Genomic DNA, 24,653 nt, shown 5'->3' with positions numbered 1-24,653 from the left:
TCGGAACACTCCCCGTGATAAATGCGATAGAAGACACACAATGAAGCGACGTCTCTACGCAACGCCAAGTGATCCAGCCGTTCACAGAGCACTGTGTCCCCGACAATTCGAGCTGCTCTGCGTTGCACGCGGTCAAATGGATCGAGCTGATACTGGGGTGCGCCAGACCAGAGATGACAGCAATACTCCATGTGTGGCCGGACCTGCGCTTTGTAGAGCGCTAGTATGTGGGCCGGCTTGAAGTATTGCCGTGCTCTATTAATGACGCCCAGTTTCTTTGAAGCCAATTTGGCTTTGCCTTCCAGATGACCACGAAATTGGCAATCGCTCGAGATTTCGAGACCCAGTATTCCGATACTAGGCGAGGCTTTGAGGGAAGTGTTGTCGAAGAGCGGTGATACGACAAATGGGGTTTTTTTAGTGGAAAACGCGCAAACTTGAGTCTTCTGGGGGTTAAATTGGACAAGGTTCAATTTTCCCCATTCCGCGACCTTCTCAAGAGAGGACTCGATAGAAGACACAAGTTTCTCCCGGCACTGGTCGACGATTTCCCGATAGAGACCTGCATGGCCAGTGTATACGGCATCACCAGTGCTGTCGTCTGCATAGCAATGAATGTTGGAGGTGTCCAACATATCATTGATATGCAGAAGAAACAGCGTGGGAGACAGCACACAGCCTTGGGGCACTCCAGCATTCACGGGCTTCGGTAATATCTGTCGACAACGACCTGTATGCTGCGCCTTCGGGAAGCCCAAATGATGGAAGTTTGGAGAGGAGCGCCTTGTGCCATACACGATTAAAGGCCTTCGCTATATCCAGTCTAACTGCCAGGCCTTCCCCCTTGCTTTCAATAGCCGCTGCCCATCTATGTGTTAGGTATACCAGAAGATCACCTGCCGACCGACCATGGCGAAACCCGTATTGTCGATCGTTGATCAACTGGTGACCCTCTAGATATACTAAGAGCTGACGGCTAATTATGGTCTCCATGATTTTGGAGAGCAAGGAGGTAATAGCAATAGGCCTGTAGTTTGCCGGATCCGAACTGTCTCCTTATTTTTGGATCGGATGGACAAGGGCTGACTTCCATGAGTCAGGGACTACGACTTTAGAATAAGAGTGCCGGAATAAACGCGTTAGCACCGGCGTCAACTCAGGGGCACACGTTCTAAGCACGATTGGAGAAATGCCATCCGGCCCGCTCGACTTCCTGACGTCCAACGAAAACAGAGCTCGACTAACAGTTTTCTGTCTGAACTGTACTTCAGGCATAGAGCTCTGACACCGCGGGATGGTCGGCGGTGTTTTTCCGTTGTCGTCAAGAGTCGAGTTGGAGGCGAAAAGAGTGCACAAGAGATCGGCTTTCTCTTTTGCCGTATGGGCCAGGGTGTCAGCCCTCATGTGCAACGGCGGCATGGACGGCTGGCTGAAGTTACCAAGAGCAGCTTTCGACAACGACCAGAACTTGCGTGTTCCGGTCGGGTAACTGGAAAGCTGCTCGCCGAATATGAGGACGTGTTTTGACTTTGCACGGGCGATTTGCCGCTTAAAAAATCTGGAGGCACGGTTGTATTTCATCTTAAGAACTGTGCAGTTCGGATCCTTTGCGCCCAGCGCCGCAACCCAAGCTCGATACGCCTGTTTTTTGCAGTCAGATGCTGCTTTAACTGACGCATCGAACCAGGGCTGTGATCTGCCACCGATGGGTACTACAGAGCTTGGTATAAAAATATCCATGCCCTCAGTATCACATCGGCTACTGCAACGGCGCAGGCACTAGGATCATCCGAAGGGAAACAAACCCTGCCCCAAGGGTAGGATGCAAAAAAGGAACGCATCCTATCCCAATCTGCTGACTTGTAGTGCCAAACGCGGCGGGTCGCTGGTGGTCTGAGACGTTGGCGTCGGATAGGCACTACACTACTGACCAGGCAATGGTCGGACGTTCCGAGAGGGGCGTCGACAAAGACCTGGTAACCATCGGGATGTGTAGTCAGCAGAAGATCCAATAAGGACGGCATGTGGCTATCCACATCCGGGAGCCGCGTTGGCGACTCGACCAATTGGGACAGACAATACGCCAATGCAAAATTATGCACAGATCGCCCTGCGTAGTCTGTGGTACGTGATCTAAGCCATTCGGCATTGTGCCCGTTGAAATCACCCAAGACTACGATTTCAGCGGAGGGGATCTGTGCAAGCACGTCGTCAATTGCCGCTTGAACGCAGCCCATGAGATGATCGGTTTCTGAGTTACCACTATGGGACCTGTAGACACACGCATAGATGGGGACGCGGTCCTCTAAATCTACGCGGAGCCAGAGAGTGGAAAGGTCCCTACCCTCAAAATATCCTCAGATATCCTCCCTAACGTACAGACATACCCCGGCATGAGGCAAAAAATTGTGCTCAATTCATCAATCGCTAGGTCGAGATATCTGCCTCTCCGTAAGGAAACACAAGGCCGGCTGCGCCGTCTCAAGGTGGTGTTGGACGGCGTTTAAATTGGAGTGAATTCCCCTGATATTGCAAAAGTCCATGTTGAGTGTGGAGCGGGGTGCCGTGGTGTTACTGCCTCGTTTGTCCTTGGTCATGCGCGGTTTTGTGCCCTCCCCAGAATACGAAGGGCAGCCCGAGCTAGAGTGCTCGGGGAGGGGTTTTTCGACTCTGGTAGAGCCGGTACCCTCCTGGGGTAAAATCTTTTTAAGTTCCGCGGTCATATTCGGGTGGAGGGGGGGGGGGGGGGGAATGGCCACCGGTCCTCGACACTAACCTATGCGAAACATAGCGGCACTAGGCCGCTACCCATGGGCCTGGGACTCCCCTATTCTTTTTACGCCCCGGGAAAAGTACAGGGCAAACTTTTGTAACTTAAATTATAATTTTATTTATTAAATTAAATTCAGTTTTGATATTTCGAAATTTGCGTGTGCCAAGTATAATTTGCGTACGACAAGTAAACTTTTCGCACTCAATGCACGCACGTACTTTTAAAATGGGCAAACGGCTCTTTTTCAACCACTACAGTGAGCGCCATGATACTACTTTTCCCGCATGAGTAATACAATAACTATTTATATATACATAAGGTTAACGTGCGATAGTCTCTTTAACCGAAGGTGGCACTGCCTCCAGATATGTTCCCAACTGGTGGTGCACCTGGGCCACTGGCCGCTGTGGCCCGGCTGCCAGCTGTCGTCGGGCGTGTGCGAGCAGCACGACAGCGTGCCACCACTGGGCAGCGACCTGGGGGCGGCCGTACTGTCTGCGCCGCACGTCCAGCTCATGAGGATCAGCGACACCACGCTCGCTTCCTTCGTGGAGCTGCCCGCGCTCGACCAGCCCCACGCCGGCACCACGCCAGGTATACCGCCACCTCTCAACCATGTCGCATTAACCTCTGTGTGACTTTCGTACTGATTAAAGTGTGCCTATGAAGTTAGGAAACTTACAGCTAACAAAGAGAACTAACACATCAATTCATAAGGTATAGTTTTATGATCGTTTATGCAGCCATTTGAAATGATGTAAATGATGGGTACTAGACTCATTGAACACATCTTTGACGCCTGGGAAGAGTCTGTTAAAAGTCTCAGTGGGGTCTTAGTCATATTGCCCATCCAGCAGATAGACTCAGCTCTGCAGCATATGCCGTTAGAAAGATTCTCTTAGAGAGTACACGAATGTTGAGACCGCTAGGTTAATGTATTTTAGTTATTTTCACAGCATCATGACGTACGGTTTTTCACTGTGGGGTCGTGCTGCTGACATTGATATAGTGTTTGTTCTGCAAAAGAGAGCTGTTCGTGCTATATATCAGCTTGGATATAGACAGTCTGTCAAAGAAAAGTTTAAAGAAATAAATATTATGACTGTTCATTGTCAGTATATTTATGAAAACTTAATATACTTTCACAAAAATCGTCTTTCCGCTTTTTATAGTGCTATTTTCATTATTATAACACAAGAAATAAGGGATTGGTTGAAACTTATTCTAGTAGGATACATAAGATACATAATAGCTTTAAGGGTAAATGTATACACTTTTATAATAAAGTCCCAGCCACTGTTCAGGCATTATCTATAAAAAGATTTAAATGTTTTATTAAATGGCAGTGTCGTAAATCCTACTACTCCACAGCTGAATATCTAAGTGATCCCACAGCCTGGGACTATGATTATTTTACAAAAGAACAGTACAATATTGTATATTTTTATTAAAAAGAGCGCAAAAAAATAATACTGGGAGAGTTTCTTGCGCCGCTTCTTCTCTCTCAGAGCGCCATTTGTTTCATAAGCGGTGGTAGTATATAATATACTAGATATTAGAAATGCCATCAAAAATGATTCTAAACTTTACGCCTTTTAGTATATTACTGATATTACTTGAAATTTGGAATCTGTATCGTGATTGCTAGGTTTGTTAAAAAGCACTTTAAAAAATGATTTATAACAACATATTTGAGAGACAATTTCAGAAATCTTTTTTAAGAATTCCAAAAATCGTAAGTACTAATTTGAGATGTTTACACTGCGTGTGTAATACAGCTATTTTTAGTTGTCATTAGTACTACCCATCGTTGGCATGATCCGACTTATTTGAAGAGTACTATATTCTTCAAATAAGTCGGATAATTATGACATTCATTCCACACCGAAATTTAGTTCGTTTACGAAGTTTCGTTTGGGATAAAGAGAGTAGACCTCCGGACCCCACCGACTACCATATTTTCCGAGATAACTAATACAAATTGCTTTCACAGAGTTTGTTGAGTCCAGTTTTTGTTTACAAAAAATGACCGATTCAAGTTTTAATGTGTGTGGGCACACCGCCAGATATTTTAAACGCTGCAAAATACTACTAAAATAAATAATTATTTCATAAATACTTAGTTTATTTGTATATAATCAGTTCAGAATCTTTTAGAAGATTCATATTATGGCTGTAGATAAAGTCTTGTATGCAACTGTTGATAATTAGGTATTAAAAGACTCATATGATACTATTATCATAATCAGCTTCGCATAGTGTGATAAACCCACATTCGTGTTTTAATACCCCTTATTACACAACAGTTGCATAAATAACTATTTCAACACACTTGCTCGTAAAGTGAGCCTTATTAAATCGTTATTAGAGCCATAAACCGATCTATAACACACGTGCATTATAGAATTATCCCTACAAAGTTAAGTTAGTACCTAACTGCAAATTATATAAGAGTAAACAGAGTATTTTCAATTTAATGGGTAATACACTTCTTTTTAACAACAAAGAGGTCTTATGCATTTTATTACTTAAATTATTTTTGATTTAGGCTGTTGTATATGTAATCAGTCACCGCGTATGGCGCGTGCAAAAAAGAAAACTTGCCATAAAAAATAAACCCACATTCGTGTCTTAATACCCCTTATTACACAACAGTTGCGTAAATAACTATTAACGAATGGTTCCCGACGTCGCAGGTCTGATGACATCGGAGCGGCAAGTGCGCGTGATACTCCGTGACATCACGGGCAAGGCGTGTTGGGACGCGTCCGCTCTGTACTACGAGCCTACCGCCCTCGACCGGCCCTCCACCTGCCAGCCCGACGTCGATGACCCGCAGCCCCTACCCGATGTGTACGTCACTATTACAAATAGCGTTTATTGTATTTTATGGTTGTTGCCTCATAATAACCCCGTTTCTGGATCTTTTTTATTATTTCTCCGTTCATATCTTATTAATAATGTTTAATTTATATCGTTTTCTCGTTTTATATTTTTTATAATTATCAAAGTCATGAATGAATGAAGTTTAGTTTTTTTATCACAATAAGCGACGATACGAGCAGGACGTTCAGCTGATGGTAATTGATACGCCGTGCCCAATACTATGCAGTGCCGCTCAGCATTCTTGAAATACTCAAAAAATCTGAGCGGCACTACAATTGCGCTAGTCACCTTGAGACATAAGATGTTAAGTCTGATTTGACCAGTAATCTCACTAGCTACGGCGCCCTTTACACTAAAAGCAATAATGCTTACACATTACTGCTTCACGGCATAAAAGTGAGTTTTTGTGTTTTTCAAAAATGATAAATAGTTTTACATTTACACTTTGCCTAGTAGATCCCGATGTATGAATAGAGAATGTTTACAAAAACAATAATTATGTTTTATCCGTATAAGACCTATTTTCAATACGGCGGGTCCAAATATAACGAACGGCGACGCCATACTCGTCACTATGCCACTCGTCTCGTTGAGCATACTCTTTCTTCATCGTTGGATACACTGCCCTGTTTATATACCACTGCACAGGCTGTTCCATATGTTTGACAACAATTTTTTGTGCCTATTTGAAGCGCCACTCGCGACCGTCCAGAGAACTAGTTTTGACGTATAATACATATGACTGCCAGAGAAGCGTACAATACTCTGAAGTATTTTTGCGTTTTGAATTAATTTCGGTCGTTTTCCGTGTTATTTATACTTCAGGAATCAACCTAATAAAGTACACAATTTTTTTTTTTATGGAATAGGTGGACAAACGAGCGTACGGGTCACCTGTTGTTAAGTGATCACCGCCGCCCACAATCTCTTGCAACACAAGAGCGTTGCCGGCCTTTAAGGAAGGTGTACGCCCTTTTTTTGAAGGTACCCATGTGGTATCGTCCCGGAAACACCGCACAAGGAAGCTCATTCCACAGCTTTGTAGTTACTTTAATTTTTTTTTAATGCAAATAGTTTTCCTATGGAAGTTTGCTTAGCTGAGGTTGTCATTGCTGGTTTTAGTACCGCAGACTCTCGCTATACGGCCAACAGCGCTAAAATGGCGAATATCAAACAGGCACAAATAACTTTGACAGCCGCCAGTCCAGTGGTTATTAGTAGAGGTCAGTGATCGGATAGCTTTCTTTCGCCATCGTCAGACATATGTGGAACGGGCCTAATTTTTTCCTATTAAATAATAATATAGAGAACTAGCCGTCCCCGCCCGCTTCGCTGGGCGAATTTTAAAAGGAAAGAACGTTGGAATTCGAAAAGTAGCCATAAACCATCTAGGATAAATTTCGCATCGAATGGTGGTAGTTTCATGTCGATACGATCAGTGGCTTAGGCGTGAAAGAGCCTCAAACAAAGACCATTTTAATGATGTATATATATAGAGAATTAATTGTTTCAGTGTCGATAGTCCAAGAGATAACACGCTGTCGTCATTACCACCGCCTCTACCGCCAGATATGTTGCCGGACTACAAAAATTCACCGCCCGATAAACACCAATTGGATCATGTAACGTAACCTTTTTAATACGATTATTTGTAAATATTTTATTATTATTATGTTAAGACAGTTATATTTACAAACACAGAAAAATCTAAACAATTTTTTTTGTTTTAAAGTTCTGGAAGAAAATTTATTATACAAATAAAATTTAAAATCAAAATTTTATCAACAATACGTCACTTGAATTGGTGGCTCAGTTGGTAAGAGCGCTCGTGAGGTTGCGGGTTCGAGTCCCGCGTCGTTCATAAAATTTTCTTTTCAGTGTAATAAAGAAAAATCTATAACAATATAAATGAATTAAGAAAAGTGTGTGGTATTTAAAACATTACATTTGAATTCGTCTGCTTAATTGTGAAAAATGTTTTAATGAAGCAAATTATTGTTTATTTAATATAAGGAGGACCTGTGAAGTCTGACCAACGTTCCTCTAGGTTTCTCTGTAAACACGAGATTTTTCCACCGAGTGTTGATTTTCAGATTTTACTGTGTTATATACTAGCTGACCCGGCAAACGTTGTTTTGCCATATAAAGTATAATTTACGCAATAGTTTTATAAATAATAGCCTATGTGTTATTCTGGTGTGTAAGCTATATTATTGTAAAGTTTCATCAAAATCCATTCAGTAGTTTTTGCGTTAAAGAAGTACAAACATACATCCAGACACACAAACTTTCACATTTATAATATTAATAGTATTAACACTTTTCGAAGAATGGAATCATCCTGAACTGAGTGTCCATACTCAAAGGAGGAATATTTTATTAACGTGTGTTATCATAACATAACTAAATATTGATACATTTCAGTGGTATTATAATAATAACTGTTTTGTCTACTTTTCGGTTCGGGATTATTTGGTCTTAAAAATAAAATCTTTCCTATCTCTCAAGATGGACTAAACTGCCCTCCATTTAATCCCCATTAAAATCCGTTCATTAGTTTAGAAGTTAACTGGAAACAAACATCAGATTTATATATATATAAAAATAGACAGTATCTTGCAGTTAGACACCCGATAAAAACAGGCCAGGTTTAATAATAATAATAATAATATTGACACGCTTTTTACACAAATTATCTTGCCCCAAGTTAAGCATATACAGCCTGTGTTATGGGTTACAAGACAATGATATATTCAATACAATATACTTACTTAAACATACATAAATACATTTAAACATCCATGACTCGGAAACAAACATCTATATTCATCATATAAATGCTTGCACCTACCGGGATTCGAACCCGGGACCTCTAGCTTGGTAGGTAGCATCGCTAACCACTCGGCTATACAGGTTGTCGTAATAGTTTTGTGTGTTTTACAAGCTACGTCTTACACTCGCGATTTGTATGATACTTTGTGTTAAAGTGCATGCACTGCTCAAAATAGATTTTTTTCGACGTTTTCACAGCTGTCATAGTGTAGACGTATAAATGATCTATGGTCTAAAATCTAAATGATTGCACAGGTTCTAGCCTATATAGGCCACACGTCTCCGGAAGTGACGTGCGGTAGAAGACTGGATGAAGTCGGCCCCTCGCCGCTGCCGCCTGGTGCAGAAGACGAGCTCGTATGTGCGCTTGTGGCACATCGGAACGCAGAGAGAAGCTACCTGCAGAACAAAGAGAGGTGTGAATATGTACTTATTATGTAAAGGGGCAATCTTCAAAGTGGCTTACCTGACTAGCAACGTGTTCAACTCAACAAAAAATTCAGAAACGAATTCAAATAAAGCCGTTCAAATTGGTGGCAAAGCTGGCGGAATGTGAAAAATTCATGGATAAATACTTGGGTTGTTTTATATGCAGTTATTAATATGATAATTATATATATCTTATTACAGAAATGTAAAAATGATTTTATGTTGAGATGTCACGTAGCTCACGACAAAACTAAATTAAAAGGATTGTGTGGTTTTATGAAACCACGGTAAAAGTGAAACTTTTTTCCACATTATAGACATTTAACTAAACATTCTTGGATAAATATTCCATTTATACTCATATGGCCTTAGGTATAAAAATCGCTTTATCAATCTTAATTTTATACTTGGAAAATTGGAATGATAATGGGAAATAATAAAAGTAACAACATTAACATTAAACACTGTTAAAAACAAACAAAATAGCGTGGAGCACTGGCACAAATGAGTAATAGTCTATACACTACATGGTCAGCTGCTGCGAACTATAGGCGCCGGCCGACCGTCACGCGACATGCAACACACAGACGAAAAAAATTTGAGACGATGTAATAAAAGTTTCACTTTAACAAGTTACGTTAAAGAGTAAATAAATAGGTTGAAGGCCAAAAGTTTAGACGAATCGAATTTCATTAACCAAGAGAGCTGTCAAATTTGTTAAATTAAATTTTTATCGATTGCATTTGTTGAATCCCTGATGAGACAGCTAATCAAGTTATATCAAAATAACCTAAATTGATGATAAAAGGGTTTAAATATAAGGATATTTTAATAATAAGTGAAAATTTTCTGACTACTTATTTATTTTCTGCTATGTCATAAGTATAACTTTTTATCAGGGAGGTAGAAGATTACCCCGTGGTGTGTAGTTCACACCCGGCCGCAGAGAAGGATGAGCAGGTATTCGCGGTGTCACGGCAGCTGATCACCCAACTGGGTATCCTGGCGCCGGCACGACGTGCGCACGCGCATCTGTTGCGACGGAGTGACAGGCTGCTGCGCGAGCTGAGGAACCTGGACGCGCAGAGGTGAGCCATCAAAGGCAAAATATTGAAATGAGCTCGATCACCAGTGTTGAGGCTCCATTGCACAGGATGCCGGCTAGGTTATGGGTACGGCAACGGCGCCTTTTTGCCGTGAAGCAGTAATGTGTAAGCATTACTGTGTTTCGGTCTGAAGGGCACCGTAGCTAGTGAAATTACTGGGCAAACTAGACTTAACATGTTATGTCTCAAAGTGACGAGCGCAATTGTAGTGCCGCTCAGTATTTTTGGATTTTTCAAGAATCCTGAGCGGCACTGGATTGTAATGGGCAGGGCGTATCATTTACCATCAGCTGACCGTCCTGCTCGTCTCGCCCCTTATTGTCAAAAAAAAATCCAGGAAATAAATAGTTCAGACAAGTGTTTCTTAAAAAGGGAACCAATTTTGCCAAAACTCACACTTGCCATTTAAAATGTATATGCAATACACAGAAAACAATTATATAATTGGCTTAAATTTATTTATTGGTAATCAACAGCGTTACAGTAAACGTTAATAAACAATAATATAAAACATAATTCTTAAGGCCATTATAGATTACTCATTGACAATATTATTTTACAATAGTTTTACAACAAGTTATATTACAGAACAACTGCCTCTTGTGTTTCTTATTTTCTATTTGTTTGTTTGTGTACGTGCTACTTTATCGACCTTCATTATAGTTGTTCAAAATTTAGTCGAACCTCATACTACTCGTGAATGTAGATATTATATAACGCAAAAAAAAAAACATCCTAACCATCAGCTTGTTTAGCGTTCTTACACAGGCGGTTTTCATGGGACTTTCATTCACATACAGCAAAGAATTTTGGCCATTTTCCCTTACATGCTGGACTTCAACTTTATTTTGCACGTCCACTTATATTTTTTATATTATAAACATACAGTTTCTTCTTAAAATAATACAAAGTCCTGTAAAATTGTTTACCCAGTTTGTCTACAGGATTGAGCGAGTCTCTTAAAATAAATCTTAAAGCGTATTTTACAAATGTTAAAAAATGTATAGAAAGACTGATTCGATTTGATGTAAGAAATAATATTCAGTTTCAATTTTGTACCTGAAAATCTTTCAATATAGTTATAAATATCTTTGATTATTGAGGTTAAATTATGTAGACTAGAACATTATTGTATTCTATAGATTATTTTTTGTATCATATATATAATAATAGAAATGTTTTAGTCTTTTTTGTTTTTTGCTTGTTTATCAATCTTAAGTTTATATTTATTTTTATGTTGTCTTTGTATACTAGTTACTTATACGTTTCAAAATAAAAAAAAAATCTTTCTTTCTTTCTATTAGGCTCCATTTAGTGCTCGAGCGACGGTCAGCGCTGAGGTACGCGTCGGTCATGACCATGACTGACCATGTTGTGTTTAGTGCTCAGCAGGCAGCAAACTTGATTGTTCGTGTACAATTGTGAAGAAATATGAATACATTTTAAACCTCTTTAATATACGCGTACTACTTACGCAAACGAATACGGAATAAAAGACGGAGAAAATATCATGTTTACCCAATTATTATAGAACGTCAAATTGAAAGAGAAATTTATACAATGTATTCGAACATGAATTTTTGTTTACAATGTTGTACACACGCGCATACGGCCGATCGTTCGATAAGCGTCGCACTGGATGAACTAATTTATCGACATAGCGCGTAAGCGAACCGACGAGTTCGACCGACTATTCTTGTCAGCGTGACGTAGCTCTACGCGCGTAGCTATTCATCACGTGGATTGAACGTGTTCATTTATTTTCATAGTTATAGCTACGCTCGGCCGACGTCAGCGCTGACCGTCGGTCGAGCACTAAATGCAGCCTCATACACTTGGTTTTGGCCATTCAAATATATCAAATTGACGTTTGGCAAAAGAAAGTGATTATGTACCTGCTGATTACTTAAATTGCAAAATATTTGTAGAACAATAGATAAAATGGTCATCATAGAATACAGTTGACGGTTGACATTCAAAAGTCAAACACATGCAGGTACACCATACAGCCTACAGCTCCTACTTTTTATTAAATATAATTTTTTGTGGCATTGTTGTAATATAATTTTAATATTTTAGAAAATTATAAAAAAAAAAAAAACAATTTTTTTAATGTATTACAAGTACGATTTGGCCACGCTCTTTTATGGAACGAATTTAATTGCACGGGTTATCCAGGCCATTTTCCACAACATGGGAACATTCAATTTCAATGCAATACAAAAAAGCGCGGGTGCTTTGGTTTCGCAAGAGTGCTAGAGGCGATGTTGACAAAATAAATCAGATGTCCCGTTGTCTTGTGTGTCCTCCTATGTTATATAAGCTTGTCACTGGGTGTTGTCAGATGCCGCGAGACCCACAAGGTGGCGGTGATCTACGTGGGCAAGGGCCAGGAGGGCCGCAACGAGATCCTGTCGAACCGGTGCGGCAGCCCGGCCTACGAGGCATTCCTGGCGGCGCTCGCGTGGGAGGTGGAGCTGGAGAGCCACGTGGGCTTCGCGGGCGGGCTGCGGGGCGGCGGGGGCGGCGGCTCCACCGCGCCCTACCTCGCCACGCTCACACTCGAGGCGCTCTTCCACGTGGCCACCCGCATGCCCGCCGACACACCTGACGCTATCCTCAACAAGGTGACCGTCACACGAACCTTTTTACTATTCCAAGCTTCTATAACAACCGGTCAACTGAAATGAAATTGAATTTATTTTGGATGAAGGTAATGGAAACAAAATATATACATAATCTTAATGCTTAATTAATACAAAAGTAAAGAAAAAAGCAGTTGGTACTATATGTGGCAGTGGTCTCCCAAAACTGTAGTCCACTCAGTTATAGTTGTCTCCATACATACTGATTGAGCACAAAACTGATTTTCAGTGACCCCATTGGGTGACGTTTATAGGTGCGAGTCTTACTTAAAACATCACAGGTAAACAAAACCTGTAGGGTGCCACCTAGTAACTTGGAAACATGGAATTTGGCGGATCAAAAAATCCCGTGGGCTTAGAAATTTTAATTTGCTTGATATATTTATTTATTATTTATTTAGCTTAGATCATTTATACGTCTAGATAGACTCAGACAGCTGTGTAAACGTCGAAAAAAATAAGATTACAATTTTCTCAAACCGGAACATAAAGTACAGAGGGCCTACCATCAACTTTTGAATGAAATGAATCGTTAAAATTCGTACCATGAAGTGCCTTTTACTGAATGGCGTTTGGATCGCTTATGAAGAATGAACGAAATAAATTTTTCTGTGGTCCGCGGTGTGAGAAAGAGATGACGCTCTACAGTCATTGCATAAGTTTGTCTCTCTTACTCGAACCATATGCGTTGCGTTTCGAAATCTAAACTGATATGATTTTAGCGAAGAAAATACTAAAAAAAACTGCGCTCTATAGCGTCAAATTATATGCTATTGAGCCCTTCTTTGTGCTTAATAAATAATAGTAATAAAAATAAATAAAGTTCTTTGAATTACAAATTAAGTGTTTGCTTAGGTGTTTTCGTAAAAATAACGAGTTATGAACGCACCTCCATCAATGTTTGATTTTTCATTGAAATTTTCCTTTTCTGTATGTTTTCACTATTTTTTAAAAGTTACTACAAAACACGCTTCATTTTCCTCTAAGAAAGAAGTAACTTTGTTCGAATTGCTCACTTTGACACATAAGCTATCTTTTAATCAAGTTTAGGTTGAAATATTACCTCATGGTACAAATGAATGAACGAACTAAATCAGTTTGCAATTCAATTGACATCATTTTTGACATTCAATTGAAATCATTGCGATTTAATCAATTGATTTGACGTCAACCTAAATTTGATACCTCTAATCACGTCGCGTTACGAAATAGCATAGCAGTTAATTTTAGGTTGTCAAATGAATCGCAATAAGAGTTCATGGTAGGCCCGCAGGTTACAATATTGTCCATCAATATTTTATTGAAGAAATAGGTTTAGTAATGTTGTTTGTCGCAGGCTCACAAATTTCTAAATTTAAACTTGACCCTGATACCGGCAGATGGTGGATCTTAACATTAGGCGTTGGTCGTTCCTTCTCAACCTTCAACACTTAAACAGGATATTTGAAATAGTATCTAAATATATATATAAATAAAAAAATATATATATGACTCTATATAATAAATGAGTTTCTTAATGACATTCAAAATACCACAGATTGGGAATGGAGCGACCGTCCTCATGCTATTTAATAATATCTTTAATTCAACGTTTATTTTACATTGTAACCATATTTTTTTATGAAAAAAAGAAGTACGCTGAGTTTGTTACGCCTTTTCTTCTCGGGTCTGAGGCATACTTTTTGGAATGGGTGATAGTTTTTTACTTTCAATAAGTGATATCATAGTCTATTTTGAATATAACTATTTAAACAATTTGTTATGTTTTTAAAGTGATAATCCGCAATTCTAGGATTAATACACAAATAAAATTTGAAAACAAAAGTTTATGAACGATGCGCGACTTGAACGGTTAGCTCAGTTGGAAAAGCACCCGCACGGAACGCGAGAGGTCGTAGGTTGGAGTCCCGCATCGTTTTTATTTTTGTAAAAATATTTAAATTTAAATATGTGTATGTTTGCTACACCTGACTTGTCTAAACGTATATTTAAACCCTGAATTAACTACAGACCCGGCACCTCGGCAACGATGAAGTACACGTGGTGTGGAGTGAACACTGGCGTGCGTACAAGAGGGACACCCTTCCTACGCAGTTCTGTGACGTGCTCATCGTGCTGTACCCGCTGCCGGGCGGCCTGCTGCGATGCACCGTCTCCAGGAAACCAGACGTACGTTAACCATCCTATCTCATTATTGTAGAAGGGGTTGCTAATTTAATCGCACTTCAAAATTTAAATATCTGTATTTTACAGTTTCCACTAATAATTATTTATTTATTTATTTAGGTTCACCGTCACACTATTACTAGTTTATAAAAATAACAAAATAAGCATAAATTATGGTGTAAATCCAATTACAGGCAAACCGGCATGCATTTTTGAGTTGCACAAGTGCGGGGTTGCAAGTTTACAATGAAAATATATTGTATTGTACTATTGTAATGTAGAAGTGAACGAGTGAAAAAAAAATTAAAATTAAATTTTGGATATAAATCAAAACAAATCATAAGTTATGTGGTTTCTGGACTGATAAATTGATGCAATATTTTATTGTAATCCGTCGTAATGAGTGGGAGCTATTATTTTTAATACAATTTGGGCAGCGTTACCCCTTATAATTTACAACCAACTACTTTAATTACCAGTGGGACGCTCCTTTGCACAGGATGCCGGCTAGTTTATTGGTACCACAGCGGCGCCTATTTCTGCCGTGAAGCAGTAATGTGTTAACATTACTGTTTCGGTATGAAGGGCGCCGTAGCTAGTTAAATTACTGGCCAAATGAGACTTAACACCTTATATCTCAAGGTGACGAGCGCAATTGTAGTGCCGCTCAGAATTTTTGTTCTTTTCAAGAATCCTGAGCGGCACTGCATTGTTATGGGTAGGGCGTATCAATTACCATCAGCTGAACTTGCTGCTCATCTCGTCCCTTATTTTCATAAAAAAATAGACGTGCGAATGTAATTTGACACAAGACAGAGGAGGAAACATAATAATATTGATTATAGTAAAGAATAAAGAGATTCTTAGTGTAATGAAAAATTGCCATCAGCTGAACGTCTTGCTCGTCTCGTCCCTTATTTTCATAAAAAAATCAATCAAATAATTTGGTGACGGTCGCCCCATATTACTTAGAAAATAAAATTTTAATAAATATTTATGCAACTGTTGTGTAGGGGTATTAAAACACCAATGTGGGTTTATATATATATATATATTATATTAATAGTATTATATGAGTATTTAAATACCTAATAATCAACAGTTGCATAATAAATAAATAAAATAAAATAAAATCATTTTATTGCAGGTCAGGGACCCATATAAAACATGTTTACATATAAGTAGGTAGTCAAAATATTTAAAATTATAAAAAAGATAGGGATCTGGTGTACCCTTAGCCAGTGTTTGTAAAACACATTGTCAAGGGATGCCTCAGCGACGACTTTAATCATCTTATTATTAGAATTACGGACGGTTTCCCAGAAACCCGCTATTATAACAGCGTAGTAGTCCGGGACTCCAGCGTCGGCGAACATGCCGAACGCGCTACAATACCTCGGCATTTTTAATAAAATGCGTAGGGCACCATTATATTGAACCCTGAGGATGTTAAAGGATCTCTTGGTGTAGTTGATCCATAATTGGGAAGTATAAAAACTCATACAGTACGATTTAAACAACGTAACTTTAACATCCTCAGTGCACCGAGAAAATCGGCGAGCGATCATGTTGCACCTTATTGCCAGAGACCTTCGCTCTCGTTCTATGTCCTGGTCGTCGCTCAGGGACCCCGTCAACATGTGTCCGAGATACCTGAACTGTTGCACAACCCGAACTGGTGACCCATCTAATAAAACTGGTGGCATCCTCTCCGGACCTTTACCAGCTCTAAAGATAAACATTTCTGATTTGCGTACATTGTATTTTAATCCATGTCTTAAGGCGTAACTTTCGCAAATCGATACTAATTTACGAAGACCATTTATTGAGGGGCTAAGTAGCACCATGTCATCAGCGTAGCTTAAGTTGTTAAAACAAACTCCGTCAATATGACAACCGATGCCAGTACCACTTAGCTCCCCAATAAGGTCATTAATGTAAAGATTAAACAGGTCCGGAGAGGTTAGCCCCCCCTGACGTACACCACACTCTTATCTAAACTCACTAGAGACTGTGTCGCCCCAACGCACAATGTTCGTTTGATTCTCGTACCAATATCTCATCAGCCCGACACTACCGCTGTGGACGTTTGAGTCACGCATTTTTCTCCATAATATATTATAATTAACAAGATTAAATGCGCGACTCAGATCCAGGAAACACGCATAGATTGATGTCTCACGACTTTTATAATAATTCACGGCATGCTTTAGAGACAAAATTGCCGAGTCTGTAGAGAGATCGGGACGAAAACCAAACTGAGAATCATTAATCTGTACATTCTTCATCAGTTCAGGCTGCAACAACCGCTCAAGTACCTTACCAGCAATTGTCCCAAGTGAAATAGGCCTATAGTTAGCTATACTGGACATGTCACCCGTCTTGTTTTTCGGCACAGGAACCACTACTGTCTTTAACATATCTGCAGGAAGATAGCCATATTTAATACACATATGAAGAAATATTTGCTAGTCTGCTCTTTTGAAAACTTTAAATGTCTTTATGACAAGATTTGTTGATGCTATGCTATTTGTATTTATCACTGACATTTTATCATATTTACTATGTACAAGTAACTATACTTCAAACTTAATACAATAACACTGTTGCACTAATATTACTAATATTACTTATATTTTATATATATTATTCTTTTTTTATAACTTTTCTTATTGTTTCTTATATATGTATGATAATCCAAATAAAACTAATAACAATTAAGTTTAGTTAGGTAAATAATTCATAAGATTAAAATTTTAGATTAAATTAGAAAACTTTAATATTTTATTTTTTCACAATTAGGCCGAGTACTTTTGGACAGGCCTAGCACAGGCTTAGGTCTAATTGGGCTGCCAGTTGCAATCACCAGCCTTAAGTTTTAGTCTAATGCTTTGGTCTATAAATTATGGTGTAAATGGTTTTCACTTTTTTAAGTCTCTAAATAAATAAATAAAAAAAGAATGTTAAATAGCCTTGATACTCATAGATAGCTCATACAATTTGTTTCCAGCATAGAGCATGTGCTCAACACCCAGACCATCATGGCCTGGTGACTTACCGCGTTTCATATCTTTAATCGTTCGGAATATAACCGTTGGACTAAAGTTTACTATTTCAGACGATGGTGTCAATGGCTGGGAGTCAGGCACATGCGCCACGTCTAATGGTTTCACGGAGAAATGTTTTGCAAACATGTTGGCTATCTCCGTGCTATCCTGTATGTTACTGACATTTAGTGGCCTACTTTCTTTTTTATTTAATGACTTAGTAGCTTTCCAAAACTGTGTAAAATTTTTGTCAGCTCTATGCGTCGCTAAAATGTCCTTTTTTATAGATTCCTCATTATTCAGGCACCACTTTAATTTCTTTTTAAATATAGCGCGGGTCTTCGCCATATCATTATATATGTCTCCACTACTAGGCCTACCACAGTCTACCCAAAACTTAAAAAACAATCTTGCAGTTTGATAACTATCTTTTACGTGATGATTCCAGCCAACTACTTGTTTTTTATGGCGGGATTTGTGCACACCAGATCCCGAATACTTACTATTAATAGCTGCATATTTTAAAATACCAATTACATCATTGTAAAAATTATTAATAAAATCTAAAACACCCTTAGAGCTATATAAATTGTTTGCATTATAGTGACTAGAGTCAAGTAACTTATTAAGATTTTCAGTACATAGATTAGTACACATATTTATTTCATCTGCATTTCTCTGTCCCCATCTGACGTCCTTATTTAAATTATCATTATTACATACCTTACTATCTACTTTTTTAGTTATAAGCTTAATATCACAGTTAACAAACAGTGGGAAATGATTAGACCAACTAACACTGTTATCCACATACACACATACAACTGTATTTTGTGCAGCAATAGTTGTCAGGCAATGATCCAGCCACTTGGTCGTTCCATGAGACTCAAAAAGGAAGGAAAATCTTCCAATTTGCTCAATTTCTTTTATTTTCTACAACCGTAAATGTCGCATTTTTACCATGCGTCATTGTTTCGTTATGACTCGATGCATTGCTCACCACGGCAAGCGCAGCGTAAGCTGTTACGCTAGCTTGACCCGCACTCACATGTGCCATTCGGGCGCTTCTTGTTTGCCGCGGTCTGGCCGTTTCGAACACGATATCGCGATAGGTCGGCGTATACGCATTTACAGCGCAGGGTGCGTGTGTGCGTGCAGGCGGTGGTATTTTCACCGGCGGAAGCGATAAGTCTGCTCTCTTATGCACGTTTTTACGGTTGGTCGGGGTAATCGAACTCCGTGCTACTCTTTCAGGAGTAGGTTGCAGTGATGGCGGAGTCGCAGCTGTTAATGAAGAATTCCTCTTTTGGGGAGTCGTCACATTAATTTGTTCTATTTGTTGAATGGAGTTGCGTATTTCAGCAAGTTCCGCACTCATTTTTATCTGAAATTTTACAAGATCGTTTTTCATATTCAACATATCCTTCAAAATTCGTGTAACATCAACATGGTCAAACAAAACCGGTGGTAACCGGTTTAAGTCCTTGGCAACAAAGTTAGGCTGCGCATCGGGGTCTACTTCCTTCAATAACCTAATAACATCCTTGATATTCCGTTTTTTCTTGTCATCTCCTTTACGCTGCACATGTCTCACTTTATCACCACACGATTTATACAGAATACTTTTTCCATCTTCAATTTCTGTGTCTGTAAAATTGGTAGCATAAATCTGAGTGATACTTTGTTCGTCTATTATATCCAATTTGTTTTGTACAAACGTTAGAAACTCATTAATAATAATTAATTGGCCCGCCATATCTCATGAATTGGGCCAGCGTCTAAGATAACATTATGTACACGGTGAACTAAACTACAGTGCGAAGCTCAAGCGTTGCGACGCACGTCCACTCAACAACACGGCCCGATCGGAACTGACATACATGACTTTATCAACACCCATAATATGAATCCTCTAAAAGATTCTGAAACAGCTTATTGCTAACTTTAAAAAAGCCAGCCAAATAACAATTACATCATCCAAACGAGTGTTGTAATGTTGTAGTGAATTTCATTACAACACTCGTTTTAATGGTTACTAGGACATTGGGTGTTTTAATGTTGGCAATAAGCTAATTTTTTTCTAATCTTTAATAGAGGATTTAGGGCATGGGTGTAGATCACTGACCTGTATAAATTCCACTGGACAGGCTATTCCATATGTTTGACAGCAAATTTTTTGTGCCTATTTGAAGCGCCACTCACGAGCGTCCAAAGAAATTTTGATGTATAATACAAATGGCTGCGGAGGAACGTTTAATACTCTGAAGTATTTTTGCATTTTGAATAAATTTTGTTCGTTTTCCGTGTTATTTATACTTTAAGTATCAACGTCATAAAGTACACAATTTTTTTGTAAATACTTTTTAACCATCCATCGATATTTGCTGATGTTGTCATCACTAGTTGTAGTACCGCAGATTCTCGCTACATGTCCAAAATGGCGAATATGAAACAGGCACAAAAGCACCTTGACAGCAACCAGTTCAGTGGTACTTAGTAGGGGTCAGTGGTGTAGTTAAAATAAATAACGATTAACCGTCCGCGGGCAGGTGGGCGTATTCGGTCCGCTGTGGGAGGAGTGTATCGTCCGCGTGAGCTGCTGCGCCGCCCTCGTGCGAGGCGCGGCCTTCGCAGGCGGGCGCGCCGTGCGAGCCACCATGCCGCTGTACCAGCACGCCTGCAGCGAGCGGGCGCGCGACCTGGAGCACCTGCGGGCCGCGCACACGCTGCCCGCCACCTTCGAGCACTTCGTGACGCGCGTGCGGGACCCGCTGCCCGCACCGTCCGCGCACTCCACCGGCGACACGCCACCAGGTAACGAGCGCTCCTGGCTACTAACATAGTGCCACCATGCCGCTGTACCAGCACGCCTGCAGCGAGCGGGCGCGCGACCTGGAGCACCTGCGGGCCGCGCACACGCTGCCCGCCACCTTCGAGCACTTCGTGACGCGCGTGCGGGACCCGCTGCCCGCACCGTCCGCGCACTCCACCGGCGACACGCCACCAGGTAACGAGCGCTCCTGGCTACTAACATAGTGCCACCATGCCGCTGTACCAGCACGCCTGCAGCGAGCGGGCGCGCGACCTGGAGCACCTGCGGGCCGCGCACACGCTGCCCGCCACCTTCGAGCACTTCGTGACGCGCGTGCGGGACCCGCTGCCCGCACCGTCCGCGCACTCCACCGGCGACACGCCACCAGGTAACGAGCGCTCCTGGCTACTAACATAGTGCCACCATGCCGCTGTACCAGCACGCCTGCAGCGAGCGGGCGCGCGACCTGGAGCACCTGCGGGCCGCGCACACGCTGCCCGCCACCTTCGAGCACTTCGTGACGCGCGTGCGGGACCCGCTGCCCGCACCGTCCGCGCACTCCACCGGCGACACGCCACCAGGTAACGAGCGCTCCTGGCTACTAACATAGTGCCACCATGCCGCTGTACCAGCACGCCTGCAGCGAGCGGGCGCGCGACCTGGAGCACCTGCGGGCCGCGCACACGCTGCCCGCCACCTTCGAGCACTTCGTGACGCGCGTGCGGGACCCGCTGCCCGCACCGTCCGCGCACTCCACCGGCGACACGCCACCAGGTAACGAGCGCTCCTGGCTACTAACATAGTGCCACCATGCCGCTGTACCAGCACGCCTGCAGCGAGCGGGCGCGCGACCTGGAGCACCTGCGGGCCGCGCACACGCTGCCCGCCACCTTCGAGCACTTCGTGACGCGCGTGCGGGACCCGCTGCCCGCACCGTCCGCGCACTCCACCGGCGACACGCCACCAGGTAACGAGCGCTCCTGGCTACTAACATAGTGCCACCATGCCGCTGTACCAGCACGCCTGCAGCGAGCGGGCGCGCGACCTGGAGCACCTGCGGGCCGCGCACACACTGCCCGCCACCTTCGAGCACTTCGTGACGCGCGTGCGGGACCCGCTGCTCGCACCGTCCGCGCACTCCACCGGCGACACGCCACCAGGTAACGAGCGCTCCTGGCTACTAACATAGTGCCACCATGCCGCTGTACCAGCACGCCTGCAGCGAGCGGGCGCGTGACCTGGAGCACCTGCGGGCCGCGCACACGCTGCCCGCCACCTTCGAGCACTTCGTGACGCGCGTGCGGGACCCGCTGCTCGCACCGTCCGCGCACTCCACCGGCGACACGCCACCAGGTAACGAGCGCTCCTGGCTACTAACATAGTGCCACCATGCCGCTGTACCAGCACGCCTGCAGCGAGCGGGCGCGTGACCTGGAGCACCTGCGGGCCGCGCACACGCTGCCCGCCACCTTCGAGCACTTCGTGACGCGCGTGCGGGACCCGCTGCCCGCACACTCCGCCACCTCTACCAACTCCACCGGCGACACGCCACCCGGTAACGAGTGCTCCTGACTACTCAAATAGTTATATACATTATTTATGCAACTTTTTATGGGTTTATCACACAGTGATAATAGTGTTTTAATAAATGAATGAATGGATATATATATAATATTCATTATACAAGACTTTATCTACTCCCATAATATGAATCCTCTATAAAAGATTCTGAAATAGCTTACTGCTAACATAAAAAATCCAGTCCTAGTAGCCATAATATCATCCAAAGGAGTGTTGTAATGAAAACGGGTGATGTAATGTTCTATTTAATTTTATTACAACACTCAATGGATGATGGGTTCTTAGGACATTGGGTGATTTAATGTTGGTAATAAGCTAACTATTTTAGAATCTATAATAGAGAATTTAAAACATGGGTGTAGTTAAAACATCTTTACGCGCGATGAGCACTTTATTTCGTGTATACTGGAATAAGACTAAGTTGCCACGCGCAACTATGTAAAGTCAGCGTATTTTTACAGAATTATAATTACAATTCTTATTCTTATTTTGTTATATATTGACACGAGAGTGGGTCAGGGATTGGAAATAATACTCCGATTATAGGAACGAGTCTTTATTTGAGTTCACTTTTTCTGAACTTGCGCTTCGCCGGTCTGCCGCTGTTCCTCTTATGGGAGGCGACCTTCAACGCGTCACACCGCACCGAAAACTAAGTATCTTCTATCTTCTTCTTCTTGGAACACTGCCACTTTTCACTACTTCTTCTTTTCTTCTTCTTCTTCTTCTTTACAATTTCGAGTCAGAACTAGAACTGCCGTAGGCCACGCTTAGTACGGCTTATATACCCCCCGATCTGTTCTATTTTCAAAATTATTCTCCCATTCCATCTTTAAATTTAAATTGTACCAGAAATTTCTTTTAACTATTTTTATCCTGCTTACACATTTTCCATCCTCTTTACTCTGTTCAATTTGATCTTGAACTAACTAGAAATTTCCATTAACTTTACAAAACCCAAATTGATTCGGTAGAGCAAATGCTTCCGGCCACTTCGTGAAATAATCCATCATCACAATTATATAACGGTTTCCAGATTTGGTGACTGGGAAGGGTCCGACCATATCCAGAGCTACTCTTTCCCACGGAGCCCCAACATTGTACAACTTCATAGCTCCTCTGCTCCAGGTCTGAGGTCCTTTGACAGCTGCACAACTCTTGCATTTTCGGCACCAGTCTTCCACATCATCACGGCAATGCAACTAGTAAAATCGTTCTTTAATTTTTGTGAGAGTTCTTCTTATTCCCAAATGTCCACCTGAAGAACCATCGTGGTAAGCTCTCAGGATCTCGTTCACCTTCTCCTTGGGAACGACCAGTTGTAGATGGCAATCCTTTCCTTGCGGGGTTTCCCATTTCCGGCAGTGCAACCCGTCATGCTTCACCAAACTGTTCCATTGTGCCCAGAGACTCAAGAGTCTACCAAGAGCCGGACTGTGTCTAGCCACTTCAGACCATTTTGTTTTATGTGATCCACTTGCTAGCCAATGTAAAAGTGGTTGAAGATCCTTATCATTTTCCTGAGCTCTCCTCATTTGCATCGTTGCTCCAGTTCTCGTCGATCGAATCTGTTCTGATCAGCCGGATCATAAAATTCTCTTTCTCCTCCTGACGAATGCAATGTTTGCATTCCATCGGACAAGGTCTTCTAGATAAAGCATCTGCATTTCTATGACTTTTTCCTCCTCGATGCTCGATTTCAAAGTCATACTTTTGAAGTTGCTCAATCCATCTGGCCACTTGTCCTTCCGGATTCTTGAATTCTATTAACCACTTCAAGGCGGCATGATCAGTCCTTACGAGGAATTTGCGACCCAACAAGTACTTTTTGAAATGTTGTAATGTCTTTACCACGGCCAGTAACTCCCTACGAGTTACACAGTAGTTTCTCTCCGGCTTCGATAAAGATTTGCTAAAGTATGCAATTACAACTTCTTGGTCTCCTCTCTTCTGAGATAGTACTCCACCAATTCCGGTGTTGCTAGCATCAGCATCCACTATGAATCTTCCCTCTGTGTCAGTATATCCGAGGATAGGTGATTCACGTAGTCTTTTCTTCAACTCTAAGAAAGCTTGTTCGCATTCTTCACCCCAGGAAAAGGCTCTTTTCCGCCAGTCGATGTAAGGGCTTACCAACATCGGAAAACCCTTTCACAAAGCGTCGATAATAAGAGCATAGTCCTAGAAATGCTCTCACATGTGTCTTTTCTGTCGGCGTCGCGATCCTTGACAGCACTTATCTTGGCAGGATCCGTCACAACGCCTTGCTCCGAGATAACGCGCCCCAAGTAATTCATCTGACGTTGAAAGAAGGAACATTTCTTTGGACTCAACTTCAAGTTGGCACCCTGCAGTTTTGCGAAGACTTTTTCGAGT

The 24,653-nt window shown here is 41.7% G+C and overlaps 1 protein-coding gene across 1 annotated transcript in view; it reads left to right on the top strand.

The window, feature by feature from the left end:
- LOC126970234 (probable Rho GTPase-activating protein CG5521) overlaps positions 1 to 24,653 on the top strand; it is a 57,372-nt gene that overhangs the window by 24,124 nt on the left and 8,595 nt on the right. Inside the window, exons 10-17 of the mRNA XM_050816031.1 lie at positions 3,139 to 3,367; positions 5,470 to 5,626; positions 7,173 to 7,281; positions 8,747 to 8,907; positions 9,820 to 10,008; positions 12,371 to 12,653; positions 14,682 to 14,840; positions 20,434 to 20,698. Coding sequence (XP_050671988.1) covers positions 3,139 to 3,367; positions 5,470 to 5,626; positions 7,173 to 7,281; positions 8,747 to 8,907; positions 9,820 to 10,008; positions 12,371 to 12,653; positions 14,682 to 14,840; positions 20,434 to 20,698 — 1,552 coding nt within the window. The remainder of the gene's footprint in view (positions 1 to 3,138; positions 3,368 to 5,469; positions 5,627 to 7,172; positions 7,282 to 8,746; positions 8,908 to 9,819; positions 10,009 to 12,370; positions 12,654 to 14,681; positions 14,841 to 20,433; positions 20,699 to 24,653) is intronic.

This window comes from Leptidea sinapis, chromosome 20 (genome assembly GCF_905404315.1).
Source record: "Leptidea sinapis chromosome 20, ilLepSina1.1, whole genome shotgun sequence".
NCBI classification, from domain to species: domain Eukaryota; kingdom Metazoa; phylum Arthropoda; class Insecta; order Lepidoptera; family Pieridae; genus Leptidea; species Leptidea sinapis.
Note: the sequence above shows the minus strand (reverse complement) of the source record. Positions and strands in the feature narration are given on the sequence as shown.